At 43.7% G+C, this 17,253-nt stretch overlaps 1 protein-coding gene across 1 annotated transcript in view; it reads left to right on the forward strand.

Annotated features, from left to right (window-relative positions):
* ints7 (integrator complex subunit 7) overlaps nucleotides 1–17,253 on the forward strand; it is a 123,834-nt gene that overhangs the window by 1,195 nt on the left and 105,386 nt on the right. Inside the window, exons 2-5 of the mRNA XM_060917893.1 lie at nucleotides 3,423–3,552; nucleotides 5,907–6,053; nucleotides 6,254–6,391; nucleotides 10,629–10,675. Coding sequence (XP_060773876.1) covers nucleotides 3,423–3,552; nucleotides 5,907–6,053; nucleotides 6,254–6,391; nucleotides 10,629–10,675 — 462 coding nt within the window. The remainder of the gene's footprint in view (nucleotides 1–3,422; nucleotides 3,553–5,906; nucleotides 6,054–6,253; nucleotides 6,392–10,628; nucleotides 10,676–17,253) is intronic.

Genomic DNA, 17,253 nt, shown 5'->3' on the forward strand with positions numbered 1-17,253 from the left:
TGTTCCTCTTATTTTGAACACTTATTTGTAGGCAGTGCTTAATTTGTAAAGTGGGAGGTCCCAGAGCGCAGAGGATGAGCGGCTCTGGTGTGGAAAAAAAGAGGGGGGGAGGGGGGCGCAGCGCTGCGCTTCTGGGCGTGTTTTGTAATAACACTGCAAATTAAGTTCATCTGCAGATATTTTGTGGATGTCATTTCATGAGAGAAATCACCAACAAGACAGATATCAAAATCAGACATTAACACTAAATAAACTTGCATTTTTTTATTTAATTATTATTATTATTATTATTATTATTTTTGTTACATAGTCAAAAGTGGTGTCGGATCACCGGATCCAGTGTAAATAGCTGCCGGAGCCAACGCCCGAGGTTCCGGAGCGCGCTCCGGCTTGCTCCCCCTCAAATTAAGCGCTGTTTGTAGGACACTGCCTCTGATCTGTCCTACAGTCTACCAACAGCAAAGGAACACAGCGCTAACTAATAGCTACTACAGAAGAACAAAGAGGTTACAATGGGTTATTTTAGCCTATTTGGTTACACACTCGCCGCCACAGAATGTTAACAGCAATGTAATGCCTTTTCTGGCTAATTTTATTCGTCTTACCTCCAACAAAGTGGTCACTACACAAGCGTTGGTATGCCGCTATCCATCTTCTCCGTCGGTCAGCATCTACCGGGATCCGATAAAATGATAACCCTTGCCTTGTGTGTTGATGGTTACTACATCCAGGTGCACAACAATATAGTGGCATGATGGAAGTCTTGCTGAAAATAAACACTTTCTTTGCTGCCGTTCCTCAATGTTGGCTGTGGTAAACTACTGGTAGTACACATCCAAAATGGCGGCCGCGTTTGTCGTGACGTCACGTGAAAAGGGTCCATATCTGGGTCTGTCTCAGAAACTGGGTACTGTGGGGGAACCCCACGAAATATACTCACAGTCAATAAACTACACGGTTTTGAATGGTGATGTTGTTTTGAATTTGAACTAAAATGATGAAAGAAATAATAGAGAAAAAAACTAAATCTTTAATGTGAATACTCTATTCAGAATTTGGCAAAAATTCTGCAAATTAGTGGAAAAATGGCGGCTTGATCTGGGACATGATAAACGGTCGACTACATCGCGTTCCCTTAAAAAGGTTGTAGTCCACTGAAAAGTCTACAGTTATCACTAATTGTATTTTAAGCTGTAACTTTATCCACCTAAGGATCGGTGCGCTCACAGAATAATCATAACCGGAATAAAACATCATGCAAAATATTTCATCGCCGTCGTAACTCCATTTTCCGCAAACCCAAAACCAATACGAGCGTGTGTTTTGATCTAAACGGAAAGCCTCAGGGTCGAGCTCACGACCTCACCAAAAGTAGTAACTTAAAATCACTACGCCGTATAAACATTTGGTTATAAATCTGCGATTTTGTTTTTTAAAATGAAAGCTGAAGGTTAGGTATAGAATATGTTTCTTACAGAATGTTACGATGGTAGCTGGTCTTGTATGAATTTCTGAGCTATAAAATGAGTCGTGGTCTATTTTTTACTGTAGCATGTTATGTGTGTGCGGGGAAGGACACGCATTAACAATTTGCATGTGTAGAATGGAATTTTCCACTCCAGCAGTTAGAAGTTGATCGTGCTTCCATTTGTGGTCTTTCTGTTACGCGGGTGATCTATTCGGATGTTATCGCTGAAAAGATGAGTTTTGACAGTTTTATTTTGTTTTAGTTTTGCAGCATAAGGCAATAGAATGTTTCTTTTTTGTCTTACTTTCATATTTCGTAGTGTTTGCATATTTTTGGCCAATATTTTGCAACCATGGTCAATTTAGATCGAACTTTTGATAGAATCTACGGCCGGTCATTTTGCCCCGCCCCCGCCTCGCGCTCCGTCCGGTGCGGTAGTGATGTCCCGTTGCTCACGCGCCGCAGCAGAGACCCGCACGACCTTCAGCCGGTACAGTCGCTGTTCTTTTACCACCGCCGTTATTCTCATCTTTCCGGTGCGTTCTTGATTTTTCCATTGTGTCCTATTTCGCCAAATCAAATACCCAAACTGTATCATATTATTCATATTTAAGTGAATAATCAATTCAGTCATCATAACTTGGCATTTTTATCCCAAGCAATCAAAAAGAGGAAATTTATTCAGTATTTTCACTCATCTGTGAAGGAGGGGCTTTAATTCATGATGGAGTTATTTTATATGGAAATCAATTTTACAAAAGTGTTTGAATTGTAATAAAAAAAAAAAATTCCACAGTGGAGGCCAGATAAAGCAAGATGCTATCTTTATTCTTATTAAACAAGACAAAAGAAAGATTAATTGTTAGGTAAATGCAAAAAAAAAAAGTAAAATATTAGAAAATTTATTTTTTGACCATAATGTCCCAAATGAGAGTTTGAGGCTTCAAAGGCCCACGGTAGCGTCCTTATCTTTATTACAACTTTATAGGGTGAAAAACTTTTTAGTGTTATAATACATAGGGACAAATTACTCAATTCTGATTGGTCAATCAAGGAGGGCTTTTTTCCTTAACACGTGGCCGTGTTTCTGAAATGCTATTGGCTAGTTCGTTGATTGGTTACGGTTACAAAAATTAGCAAATTTTTTCAACAAAATGGCTGACTCAGCAATGCTGCGTTTTGCTATATTTGACGAAGACATGATAAACCTCAAAATCCTTGTGTCGTGTCGCCGTGTCATGATGAAAGATGTTTTAGAAACTGATTCAAATGTGCAAGATTGTCTCGCGCCCTGATTGGTTCAGAAACCGTGAATGACAAATGTTGTGAACTTGAATGGCTTCCGAAGTATGAATTTGGCCCTATATGTTATAAACAAGTAATCGTATGGTTTCTTGTAAAATTAAGGATCAATTTCACTCATGATTTCGAAGTTTTGAAATATTAAAAACTTCAAAATCACTCGTAAAATTAATCCTTAATTTTACTCGGCCCTGTACGATTACCTATACTAAAGGGTTTTTTGTCAGGGCTCGACATAAATTTTAAAACCCACTTGCCCTGGGGAATAAGTGGGGGTAAATCCCCCCCCCCATTTTCACTTTCCCCCTATTTTGCAAGTACTACTTTTATTTTTTAGGAAAACCATAGAATAGTTGTGAATTGCAACATAAAATGAAGATCAGACATTGAGTTGAAGTTGCAGGCATGACGCTCTTGCACGAAATTAGTACAAAAATTAATGTAGATATAAATATGCCAAATTATTATGGTATGTTATGAAAAATTAAGAAAAAATACGAGTCCTCGTCTCCAATTTATGAGTCCGAATCGAGTCACAAGTCCTTAAAATTAGGGCACGAGTCAGACTCGAGTACTACAAGCCTGGCAGTCAGTAATAGAGAGGTGACTGTGCTACTGCTTATGAATTTTGCTTTCCTGTCTCTAACTCCAGGCTTGCGATCGTGCAAACTGGGGGAACAGTGTGAAGCTGTGGTTCTCTTTCCCAAGCTCTTCCAGAAATATCCCTTCCCCATCCTCATCAACTCGGCCTTCCTGAAACTGGCTGACGTTTTCAGACTCGGGTACGTACTCATCAGGACGTGATGTGACCGTTTACAGAACATTTTTTACTGGTTTCTTCTTCTGTCTAATACCCTGTCCACACTAGGGATTTTGTACCGATACGAACCTACTTTCGTACCGCAACACCTGTCCACACTAGCAACTATACCGGTACTGTAGCGGTATAACTGTATCGGTACAAAACCCACAAATGTATGGGTTTCGTACCGGTACAGTACCGGTACTGTAGCGCTTCGCTGTAGTGTGGACAGATGAAGCGGTTCTGTATCGATACAAATATAATGCGCAAGTGCAATGAACCGTTCCTACGTCTTCCGGGTTATTCATACAATACAATACGCCCGCGCTTTCCAGCTGTAAATAAAATGTCAAAATGGCTCAAAACGACCGTGGAGCTACATGGAGCAAAGAAAGGGGGGAGAAAGGGAGAGGGGGAGGGAGGGGGAAAGAGGGAGGAAGAAAGGAGGAAGAGGGGAAAAGGGAGAGAAAGGGAGGGGAAGACAAGGAAAGAGGGATAAAGGGAGGGGAAGAGAAGGAAAGAGGGATAAAGGGAGGGGAAGAGAAGGAAAGAGGGATAAAGGGAGGGGAAGAGAAGGAAAAAGGGATAAAGGGAGGGGAAGAGAAGGAAAGAGGGAGAAAGGGAGGGGAAGAGAAGGAAAGAGGGAGAAAGGGAGGGGAAGAGAAGGAAAGGGGGAGAAAGGGAGGGGAAGAGAAGGAAAGGGGGAGAAAGGGAGGGAAAGAGAAGGAAAGGGGAGAAAGGGAGGGGAAGAGAAGGAAAGGGGAGAAAGGGAGGGGAAGAGAAGGAAAGGGGAGAAAGGGAGGGGAAGAGAAGGAAAGGGGGAGAAAGGGAGGGGAAGAGAAGGAAAGGGGGAGAAAGGGAGGGAAAGAGAAGGAAAGGGGGAGAAAGGGAGGGGAAGGGAAGAGGGAGAAAGGGAGGGGAAGAGAAGGAAAGAGGGATAAAGGGAGGGGAAGACAAGGAAAGAGGGATAAAGGGAGGGGAAGAGAAGGAAAGAGGGATAAAGGGAGGGGAAGAGAAGGAAAGGGGGAGAAAGGGAGGGGAAGAGAAGGAAAGGGGGAGAAAGGGAGGGGAAGAGAAGGAAAGGGGGAGAAAGGGAGGGGAAGAGAAGGAAAGGGGGAGAAAGGGAGGGGAAGAGAAGGAAAGGGGGAGAAAGGGAGGGGAAGAGAAGGAAAGGGGGAGAAAGGGAGGGGAAGAGAAGGAAAGAGGGAGAAAGGGAGGGGAAGAGAAGGGAAGAGGGAGAAAGGGAGGGGGAGAAAGGGAGATTCGTTTGTTTCTTTCTCAACTGCCTCGCGCGTTTTATACGATTCGACTGAATAAATGACCACCAGAAATACAGACTGTACACTGACAACAAAAAGCGCACACACGTTGCTTCATCCGCCATATTCTCGGAAGGAAGTTACTCGGTAACCACGGAAACATTTCGCGCACACGCATTTCAACTTCCGTGAAAGAAAACCGCAAACATTTCTCGCCAGTGTGGACAGATGCACTAAACTGTACCGGTATACTTTGTATCGATACGGTTATACCACTTTCGCACTGGTACAAGTGTGAACACAGCATAACACTGTTCTGTTGTGTATAGTCGGCTGTTAAATTCACCGTCACGTTACCACTTTAGGATGGAAGCCAATACGCTTTTTATGCTGTGTTCACACTTGTACCGGTGCGAAAGTGGTATAACTGTATCGATACAAAGTATACCGGTACAGTTTAGTGCATCTGTCCACACTAGCGAGAAATGTTTGCGGTTTTCTTTCACGGTAGTTGAAATGCGTGTGCGCGAAATGTTTCCGTGGTTACCGAGTAACTTCCTTCCGGCGGATGAAACAACGTGCGGGTGCTTTTTGTTGTCAGTGTACAGTCTGTAGTTCTGGTGGTCATTTATTCAGTCGAATCGTATAAAACGCGCGAGGCAGTTGAGAAAGAAACAAACGAATCTCCGTTCTTCACTATTTTATTCAGTGAAGACATCGATTGAGGTGTGTGACTTTGCGCATTATATTTATATCGATACAGAACCGCTTCATCTGTCCACACTACAGCGAAGCGCTACAGTACCGATACTGTACCGGTACGAAACCCATACATTTGTGGGTTTCGTACCGATACAGTTATACCGCTACAGTACCGGTATAGTTGCTAGTGTGGACAGGTGTTGCGGTACGAAAGTAGTTTCGTATCGGTACAAAATCCCTAGTGTGGACAGGGTATATGTCGTGATGCTGCGTGATGGCTGGTCACTCAAGCTTTTTTAGCTGATCCTCTGATGGATGGTCAGATTTGCATTTGAAAGCATGAAGAAAAACTTTTATTTAAACCCTTCCACAGGAACAACTTCCTCCGGCTGTGCGTGCTGAAAGTGACCCAGCAGAGCGAGAAGCACCTGGAGAAGATCCTGAACGTGGACGAGTTTATGAAAAGAGTCTTTTCCGTCATCCACAGTAACGATCCCGTAGCCAGAGCCATCACACTCAGGTGGTGTTAGACGTGCACGTATAATCCTCACATCGCTTGTTGAGCTGCATCCAGCTTCAGACAGTTTAAGTGTGTCAGAATTGTGGCGTTTTCTTGCGCAGTGGAGTTTTTGTGATGTATCTAATCTAATCTAATCTAATTGGAAGATGAATGTGAACACAGGCGTGTTTAGTGAAGGCGTTTATTCATTTTTGACACAGAATGCTGGGCAGCCTGGCGTCCATCATCCCGGAAAGGAAAAACGCCCATCACAGCATTCGCCAGAGCCTGGACTCGCACGACAACGTGGAAGTGGAGGCCGCCATCTTTGCAGCAGCCAGTTTCTCATCCCACTCAAAGTAAGAGCCGTAAGATTGACACGCTCGTGCGAAAAGTGGTGTGTGTTGATCTACATTTTCATGATTATTTCAAACAAACAGTGAGCGAGCAGAAATACAGTCAAGCCGGAAAGTCTGCACACCCCTTTCTACAATAGATTGAGTTTATTTTTTGCCTCAATCGCCAATAATTCATTATCTCTCTCTAGCCGCTTTATCCTTCTACAGGGTCGCAGGCAAGCTGGAGCCTATCCCAGCTGACTACGGGCGAAAGGCGGGGTACACCCTGGACAAGTCGCCAGGTCATCACAGGGCTGACACATAGACACAGACAACCATTCACACTCACATTCACACCTACGCTCAATTTAGAGTCACCAGTTAGCCTAACCTGCATGTCTTTGGACTGTGGGGGAAACCGGAGCACCCGGAGGAAACCCACGCGGACACGGGGAGAACATGCAAACTCCGCACAGAAAGGCCCTCGCCGGCCACGGGGCTCGAACCCGGACCTTCTTGCTGTGAGGCGATAGCGCTAACCACTACACCACCGTGCCGCCCCTCGCCAATAATTACGAAGTTAAAACGTCCATCCGTTATCTGTAGCCGCTTATCCTGTTGAACAGGGTCGCAGGCAAGCTGGAGCCTTTTCCAGCTGGCTGTGGGCGAGAGGCGGGGTACATCCTGGACAAGTCGCCAGGTAATCGCAGCAAAGTTCAAACAGGTTTTTAGAAAATACGCTATTTTATTTTACTGGCAAAAATAGGTTATTTAGGGGTTACATATCTGTTCACACCCTTAGCTTAATACTTGCTTGATGCACCTTTGGCAGCAATTACAGCTTCAAGGCGTCTTGGGAAAGAAGCTATGAGCTTGGCACACTTGTTTCTGGACATTTTTGCCCATTCTTCTTGGCATACCCTTGGAAGCTCCGTCAGGTTGGATGGGGCGCATCGGTACACAGCCATTTTCAGCTCCTTCCACAGATGTTCAGTTGGATTCAGGTCTGGGTTCTGGCTGGGCCACTCAAGGACCTTCACAGACTTTCTCCGAAGCCGCTCCTTTGTTCTCTTGGCTGTGTGCTTTGGGTCGTTGTCATATTGGAAGGTAAACCTTCAACCCAGTCTGAGGTCCAGAGTGCTCTGGAGTAGGGATGTTAACCGATGACCGTTTGACCGAATCAACGTCAACCGGTTAATTTTTTTTTTTTTTTGGTTGTCGGTTAAAAAAAAAATCAATCGTTTTGAAGCTGCCGATTTTGGAGCGGAGAACCTGGAATTCTGTGTTGTAAACGCTTGGGGCATGCCATGCGGTGTAAGGATGACAGCTGACAAATCAGAAACACCCATTCAGTCATGTCCCGCCCTCCCGCCCCAGGTGAAGACAGCTGCCACTCGGCGAAAGAAAAGTCTCAGTGTTGGATTACATTTTACTACGATGTTAACCAGGTACGTAACATCAAGGAAATTCTTGACTATCAAAGAAACAAGAACACGGCGCATGAATGAAGTCGATGGTTGATTAGTCTGGTGAATATTAATGTCAACGTAATAATAATACACAAGATCTGAACTAAAACCTGGTTACTCACTGATGTTACTTAGCATCAGACAGTTGCTATATTAGCTTAGCGGCTAATCAGCTCAGCTCCAGCTATCCCATTCCCAATGGCTGTGCACAGTTAGCAGCCATGTAACCGTAATATCAGTAGCTGGAAAACAATTGCAGTATGAGGTCTCTGTGGCTCACTTCGAAGAAAAGTGCCTAGTCCGTAGCAGTATGCAACATCAACACACAGCCTACTGCAGTTAACTGTAAACACCAGGGGCCGTATCGCCAAAACGTCCTATCTTCAATGAAAAGTTAAGATGGGACAAGTGGATGATAGGATTGTTTTCAATAGGCTACTCAATGCAAGCAGCGGTAGTGACTGAGCTAAAGCTTGCCGCTTAGAAAATGACGGCAATTTATTGAGAACATGTTCACACTGATATTTTTAATGCCAAGTTGCAACTTAACAAAAGTGCATGCCCCTTGCTGACACGGCCATTTGTCCTCCGCTCCAATACAAACCCCTCGACATCAGTGCCGCGTTTGACTAAATGTTTCGCGCTGTAGAAAAGGGAATGTGAGTGGAGGGCAGCGACTGGGACTGAATGTGCAGATGTTCGCGGTTAGATTTAGAATAGATTTTAATAATTCCAATTCTGGAATTTTAAACTCATAGGTTAACCGACTTTAACCGGCTAATGAGGCTCGGTGGTCGGTCAAGATTTTTTTTAGTTTTTGCCATCCCTACTCTGGAGCAGGTTTTCTTCAAGGATCTCGGTGTACTTGGCTGCATTCATCTTTCCCTCTATCAGGACGAGTCGCCCCGTTCTCTCTGCTGAAAAACATCCCCACATCATGATGCTGCCACCGCCATGCTTCGCTGTAGGGATGGCATTAGCCAGGTGATGAGCGGTGCCTGGTTTCCTCCAGACGTGACGCTTGGTATTCAAGCCAAAAAGGTCAATTTTGGTTTCATCAGACCAGAGAATCTTGTTTCTCATGGTTTGAGAGTTCTCTAGGTGCCTTTTGGCAAACTCCAAGCGGGCTGTCATGTGCCTTTTACTAAGGAGTGGCTTCCGTCTGGCTACTCTACCATAAAGGCCTGATTTGTGGAGTGCTGCCTGGATGGTTGATCTTCTGAAAGGTTCTTCCATCTCCACAAGGATATGCTGGAGCTCTGTCAGAGTGACCCTCGGGTTCCTGCTCACCTCCCTGGCCAAGGCCCGTCTTCCCTGATCACTCAGTTTGGCCGGGCGGCCAGGTCTAGGAAGATTCTTGGTGGTTCCAAACTTCTTCCGTTTATGAATGATGGTGGCCACTGTGCTCTTTGGGACCTGTAAAGCTGAAGCAAGTTTTCTGTACGCTTCTCCAGATCTATGCCGTGACGCAATCCTGTTTCTGAGGTCTGTAGATAATTCCTTTGACCCCATGACTTGGAGTTTGCTCTGACGCACTGTGAACTGTGGGATCTTATATCGGCAGGTGTCGGCAACCCCAGTCATGTCCAATCAACTGAATTTACCACAGGTGGACTCCAGTTAAGTTGTAGAAACATCTCAAGCAGTATCAGTGGAAACAAAATGCACCTCGGCTTACTTTTGGGTGTCATATCAAAGGGTGTGCACACTCGTGTACTTGTGCTACATTTTGATTTTTAATAAGTTAGTACAAATGACTTAAAAACCTGCTTTCACTCTGTCATTATGGGCTAGTCTAAAGATAGATCTTTTTTTGGGGCTTTTTTCACCTTTATTATCGGATCTGTGACAAAAAATGAACTCCGTCTATTGTAGAATAAGACTACGTTCAGACTGCGCCCTGAAATGACCCATATCCGGTTTTTTTGCCCATATGCGACCTGTATCCGATTTGTTATTGACAATCTAAACGACACAGATCCGATTTTTTTCACATGCGACCCAGGCCGCTTGGATATGTGGTCCTAATTCCGATGCATATCCGTTATTTTCACATGCGACTGCAGTCTGACCGGACAGGTCGCATTCATGCGACCTACACGTCATCAACAAGAGACAAACGTCACTATTCTGCGTTGGCTCATCCCGCCTCTTTGGTGGAAAACAACAACATTTGTACAGTTTTCAGAATTTAAATAGACTTTTATAGAATTGATCAAGCTAATGGTGGATTTGGTCGGGACCTGGATGTTAAACCATCCTGTATTACAAGATTATAAGATTGTTCTGGAAATTTCCAGTAATTTGACACCTTCGGTCTCGTTAGTCTGCTGCCCACATTAATCAGATTATTGTGTGAGTTCCGCCGCCGCCACAAAAACCACATCGCCAGGTCTCGCCTCATCTCCATGCTTTACTTGCAAACTTGAAGAGTGCGTTTTTTTTTTTTAGTTTACGTATTACGTAGATGTGCTTATTACGTGTCAATTTGCGCATGCGGGACACTTTTGGGTCGTTTTCCGTTCATATTGGAGATCGCATACAAGTCTCATATAATTGGTAATGTGAACGGCCTAACAAAAAAATCGGATTTCACAACAAATCGGATATGGGTCGTTTCAGGTTGCAGTCTGAACGTAGTGCAAGTCTGTCAAGTCATAAAACGTAGAGAAGGTGAAAGGGGTGTGCAGAATTTCCGGCTCGACTGTACGTGATGAGCTGTTTGTGTGTTGTTTCGCCACTGCAGAGGTTTAGATTTGATTCCAAAGTTATCTTTTTTTGCTTTTCAGAGATTTTGCAGCGGGGATTTGCAACAAGATCAGTGAGATGATTCAAGGTAAAAATTGTTCACTCTGTATCCTTGGCAGGGTTTAGAATGTGTGTGTATTTTATTGAGGGGCACCAGCCTGTGTGTTTATGATCACGTCTCTGTGTGTGTGTGTGTGTGTGTGTGTGTGTGGTATTTTTGCATTATTAAACTAATCACTGGACCACTGGGTGAAAAATAGCTATATTTTTAAAATGATCCCAAAACCCTAGTGTTGAACATAAGCGCTCTTGTTAGCTTCCATGTGTTTGGTGATTTCTAGATTTACTGAGGTGAATTATGAGTTACGGTGAGGTTTAGTAGAGATGAAAGTGGAGCAAAGAAAAAAATTTTGAACTTTTGAAAGTCAAACTAATGGCCCTTTTCCACTACCCTTTTTCAGCTCGCTTCAGCCCAACACGGCTCGCGTTTCGACTACCTCAGAGCAGCACGACTCAGCTCGCTTCAGCCCTACTCAGCACCCAAAACTCGCACGGTTTTGGAGTGGGGCTGAAGCGAGCCAAACCGAGCCGAGCGGGGCGAGGGGCGTGAGGAGACACTCCCCTGTGCACTGATTGGTGAGGAGGAGTGTCCTCACACGCCCCGCGAGCACGCTGGGATCTATAAACCCGGAAGAAGGAGAATTACGAATTACGAGAATTTCTGAAGCCTTATGCGCCTCGCCTCATCTATACGCTTTTGCCAGTATCTGTTGGCGTTGTCAGTGACAACAAGCCACAGCACCAAGACCAGCAACACTAACGACTCCATGTCCTCCATGTTTATTGTTTACTATCCGGGTCGTGAGACTACCGCTTAAAAGCTCACTGATGTCACCGTTTGCGCCGCCTAACGACATCATGTGACGTCCACCCACTTTCGCTAACTCCACCCAATGTGTCCACCCACTTCCAGCCAGCACGGTTCAGCGCGGTTGTAGTCGAAATGCAACTCCAACAGCCCCACTCAGCCCGACTCAGCCCAACTCAGCACCGCACGGCTCAGCCCAACTCAGCCGCGTTGGTAGTGGAAAAGCGGCATAAGATGGGGGGGGGCGCGCAACGTCCCCCGAAAAGATTTTAATAACATAACACGCAAACCCGTGCATTTTAGTACTTATTTTCACTAAAACAAGTTATAACTTTTAAGCCTTTTTCTTTCATGTACATTAATGATTAGCATGTTAAAAATATCAAATTGAATTCCCCGAGTTAATGAGTAATTCTCAGGACTGCGTTTAGAAAACGCGGTGATTTTCCTGCTACACAGTTCATTACTTTGAAAAAAATATCAGACAGTTGAAGGTAAACTCAGCAAAATCCCTAAACAGTCCTGTTAAAAAGTAAAGGTCTGTTAGAGTTTCTAAAGCTTTCAGGATTCAGTGTTGGGGACGTTGAGCCTCGTTTATCAATCTTTTAGTCGAGTTGTGCGTTTGCGTAAGCTAAACTGAACTAAAAATTTCCAATTCATATTTATGCGAGTTGAAGCCAATTGTTTACATTAGTTTGTATTTTCTTATGAGTAGCATGCTGTGTGAGCACAATCGCCATCAGGCGCGTTAAAATGTACAACCCCGATTCCAAAAAAGTTGGGACAAAGTACAAATTGTAAATAAAAACGGAATGCAATGATGTGGAAGTTTCAAAATTCCATATTTTATTCAGAATAGAACATAGATGACATATCAAATGTTTAAACTGAGCAAATGTATCATTTAAAGAGAAAAATTAGGTGATTTTAAATTTCATGCCAACAACACATCTCAAAAAAGTTGGGACAAGGCCATGTTTCCCACTGTGAGACATCCCCTTTTCTCTTTACAACAGTCTGTAAACGTCTGGGGACTGAGGAGACAAGTTGCTCAAGTTTAGGGATAGGAATGTTCACCCATTATTGTCTAATGTAGGATTCTAGTTGCTCAACTGTCAGGTCTTTTTTGTCGTATCTTCCGTTTTATGATGCGCCAAATGTTTTCTATGGGTGAAAGATCTGGACTGCAGGCTGGCCAGTTCAGTACCCGGACCCTTCTTCTACACAGCCATGATGCTGTAATTGATGCAGTATGTGGTTTGGCATTGTCATGTTGGAAAATGCAAGGTCTTCCCTGAAAGAGACGTCGTCTGGATGGGAGCATATGTTGCTCTAGGACCTGGATATACCTTTCAGCATTGATGGCGTCTTTCCAGATGTGTAAGCTGCCCATGCCACACGCACTAATGCAACCCCATACCATCAGAGATGCAGGCTTCTGAACTGAGCGCTGATAACAACTTGGGTCGTCCTTCTCCTCTTTAGTCCGAATGACACGGCGTCCCTGATTTCCATAAAGAACTTCAAATTTTGATTCGTCTGACCACAGAACAGTTTTCCACTTTGCCACAGTCCATTTTAAATGAGCCTTGGCCCAGAGAAGACATCTGCGCTTCTGGATCGTGTTTAGATACGGCTTCTTCTTTGAACTATAGAGTTTTAGCTGGCAACGGCGGATGGCACGGTGAATTGTGTTCACAGATAATGTTCTCTGGAAATATTCCTGAGCCCATTTTGTGATTTCCAATACAGAAGCATGCCTGTATGTGATGCAGTGCCGTCTAAGGGCCCGAAGATCACGGGCACCCAGTATGGCTTTCCGGCCTTGACCCTTACGCACAGAGATTTTTCCAGATTCTCTGAATCTTTTGATGATATTATGCACTGTAGATGATGATATGTTCAAACTCTTTGCAATTTTACACTGTCGAACTCCTTTCTGATATTGCTCCACTATTTGTCGGCACAGAATTAGGGGGATTGGTGAGCCTCTTCCCATCTTTACTTCTGAGAGCTGCTGCCACTCCAAGATGCTCTTTTTATACCCAGTCATGTTAATGACCTATTGCCAATTGACCTAATGAGTTGCAATTTGGTCCTCCAGATGTTCCTTTTTTGTACCTTTAACTTTTCCAGCCTCTTATTGCCCCTGTCCCAACTTTTTTGAGATGTGTTGCTGTCATGAAATTTCAAATGAGCCAATATTTGGCATGAAATTTCAAAATGTCTCACTTTCGACATTTGATATGTTGTCTATGTTCTATTGTGAATACAATATCAGTTTTTCAGATTTGTAAATTATTGCATTCCGTTTTTATTTACAATTTGTACTTTGTCCCAACTTTTTTGGAATTGGGGTTGTAAATAACTTTTCTAGAATTTCACCAAAACTCAATGAATTTTCAGCATTGTAAGAGAACTCCCTAAAGTATTATTCAGCAAAACCCCAGAATGATAGCACAAATCTAGAATTTTTAACAGGAATTTTAGTTATTAAAATTTAACGTAATTATGGACGTCACGCGTAACATTTACACCCGTGAAAAATCACTTTGAATGCTGTTTTGAAAGTTTTGATCAAATATTCTCGATAATAAAAAAATCGCTTAAATATTATAAACACGGTCTTATAATGTATCAAAAAATAATTTTGATAAAGCAATGAAATTCGGAAGAAAATTTGTTTTTTCTTTTGCTTGTTGCGCGCGTCACACTACCAGAATCTAACTAACCCCTTCACGAACAATTCCAACTTTCATGGACTTGTAGCGCGAATAAACCTTTCAAAAAAATATATAATACTTCTCACCCAGTAAATTAGAATCCTCGTGATTTTATGTCCTCGTAGCTTCAGTAGATCTAGAGATTTAGTCGATTTAGTAAATCCCAAACGCTGTGAAACACGCCAGCCATCTCTGGTGAGAAGTGCTGCTGTAGTTGAGAAACACTCATTTCTCCCGCTTCCAACTAACTCCGTGACCCGTACCAAAATAACAATGTCATGCTCATCACTTAAGGATGATTTATGCCAAGTTTCACGGAAAAATACAGCGAAATAAATTTGCTAGAAGCATTTTTCAAAATCCCAAACATTAGGAAACATTTCTTGTACGGTTTCAGGTTACAAATTTTGAGAATAGAGAAATTGCAGCGCAAAAGTTTGCCACTAAACTCGCAAAAATACTCCATCCTAGCGAGTTTCACAACCGAACGAGGCTACGTGACAGTCCGTGACCACCCAGGAATGTTCTAGAAGGTACGCTTCGAGGCACGTGCGATCGAGAAAGACGCCACGTGAAGGTAGTAAAGGTAGTATTTCCACTGTCTTATGACGTTTTTGCTTGTTTTAGCGTGACAAACAGTGCATTATGGGTAATCATTAAAATGCTGATTTCAAGGTTAAAATGGGTAAATTTATATAGATATTGTAAAATTTGTGCCTAATAGTTATTTCAGTACATAAAATCAAGACCTGAATTTTTTTTTTCCTTATGTTACACCATTGTGCATCTATAGCATGCTACTCATCTCTGTAAATTTAAACACACCAATGAATACCAAATTTCTCATATAAATCAGGGGCGTAGCTAGGATTTTTTTTGGGGGGGGGTCACACACTGACTGGCAGCCTGAGTGCATTACAGTATGTAACAAAAAAATAATTCCCATTGCTAGTTTTAGGCAGCTTAGGAACCGGCTCTTCCATTATTGCTGTTTCTTCCACGTTTTCTTGATGTTGTGTTTTAGGTGGGGTTTACATTAGACCGTATCAGCGGATCATCAGATTAACGTTTTTAAAGCGATTCGCGTGCACACAGCAACACCAATACACGATTCGCGTGCACACAGCAACACCAATACACGGATACGCTCGGCTCCGCAGGCATCCTGCGCTCCAAATCACTCCGCCCTGAACAGCGAGTGCCCTCTGGAGGGTGCGCACTCCGGCCCTGCGCAGGTCACAGAGTGCGCGAGTGAAGCGCACGAGCAGTGATTCGGGACTGAGCCGCTGTGTGTGTGATCTCAGCGCATATCACTTACCACTTGCAAGTGGAAGGATGGCAAGCCTAAAGACAATCATAACTACACAATGGGCAGTATTTGCATCAGTATTTGCAGTATTTTCATACTTTTATACTCTTTAATGAAAGGTGATACAAGGTGGAAGTCCGCGCCGTTTTTCAGCAGTCGCGTCACATGACCAACGCCAGCGAATCAGGAAGGTGGATGTCACAGTGACGTTGTCCAATGACGACGCCAGCTAGAGCTCAGCACAGTGTATCCGCGTATTCTCAATGTTTACACAGCACCGGACCAGACACAAACTAGATTGAATACGTGGACCCTGGCGGATTCCCGTTTCCCGGCGTTTCCCGGCGGTTTAATGTAAACGGACAGTGCATCCGCGAAGAAAACGAGACAGATACGGTCTAATGTAAACTTGGCCTCAGAAACGGCGCTAAAACTTAGCTTCGAAACCACAAAATGCAACTTTGATGGAAAAAAAATATATAATAAATTGCGTACCTCTCTTCACATCGAAAGGAGGAGGAAAGTTTTGCTTGTTTTGACATGGCGAATTATTAACACGAGGAAATACTTGTAATTCGCAACTAAAAAGACTGCAGCTACCGTACACTGGCAGCTTGAACACGCTTTCTAGTGCGATTGTGTTGCGCTTGCGCAGAACGGTGTCAGTCCTGCACGCCTTAGCTCGTGCACCTGAAGGCGCGCCTTGGGCCTCCGACACGCGCGCCGTTAACAAAGAACACCTGTCTTTAAACAATGAACTGTGTTTGGGCTATTTAAGGACCGCGCCCATGCAAGGACGATGCGAAATATTACGCCGCGTCTAGGAACGCGAAAAATCCAAAAAATACATTTCTCCATTCGGAAAACCGGAGATTCTCAAGAGTTTTGTCAAATTTCCGTGTAAATCCGGAAGCCTTTCATGTTTAGGGTTGGGTGATCGAGTGGAATGTTTAATTTCTTTGTTGTAACTGAATCCTCTGTGGTGTAGCAGTAGTAAAGTGGTGCATTTCAAAGCAAAGGTCCTGAGTTTGATTCCCAGCAAGGACAGTAGGGTTAGTCTTCCAAGCGTAATTCTGGGTAGAGAGTTATAGATGACTTGCAGCCACGTGATCAAAACGTGCTACGTCATGAGCGTCCGCCATGATGGTGGATATACAAAGCAACTCGGACGGCAGCCGCTGAAAGCGTGTCTGTAAACAATGCTGAATTTTCTCACCGTTGCCACGATTTAACAATCGAGTGAAGATTCGATACAAAGAGAAGATCGATGTGTGTGGGTTTTGACCCGTATTATCTAAAAAAGTCAGACTTTTCTGAAGATAAGACACTTATACCAACCATCGAGTACCAGATATCACGTTCTATCTGGTTCGGCTGCCGAAGAATCAAGTCCGGCCTTGGACGAAACATTTTGGATCGTTTCTATCGTGTAATTTTGCTGGCGCTCCTACAAGCGAAACGGTAATACACGTGTTAGAATTATAACAACGACCGAGTGAACCGCGACAAGAGAGAACGCTCATTTTATAGCAAAATTCTAGCAACACGAAATAAAATTCTTCCATGAGATTATCGAGAGAGCTTTTGAATCTCACCCGAGATAAAACGATCACCGCAAACACGAGCTGTTTTGGTTTTAGCCTCTGTTAGATCAGCCCTGCCGATGTTGTTCAGCCGCGCTTGTCTCATCTCCGTACTAAGCCTCAGAGTTTCCGAATCACGGACGGAATTCTAAAAAATCAGAACGTGCCATGGTCGCGAGCACG

The sequence above is a fragment of the Neoarius graeffei genome, chromosome 3, assembly GCF_027579695.1.
Source record: "Neoarius graeffei isolate fNeoGra1 chromosome 3, fNeoGra1.pri, whole genome shotgun sequence".
Lineage (NCBI taxonomy): Eukaryota > Metazoa > Chordata > Actinopteri > Siluriformes > Ariidae > Neoarius > Neoarius graeffei.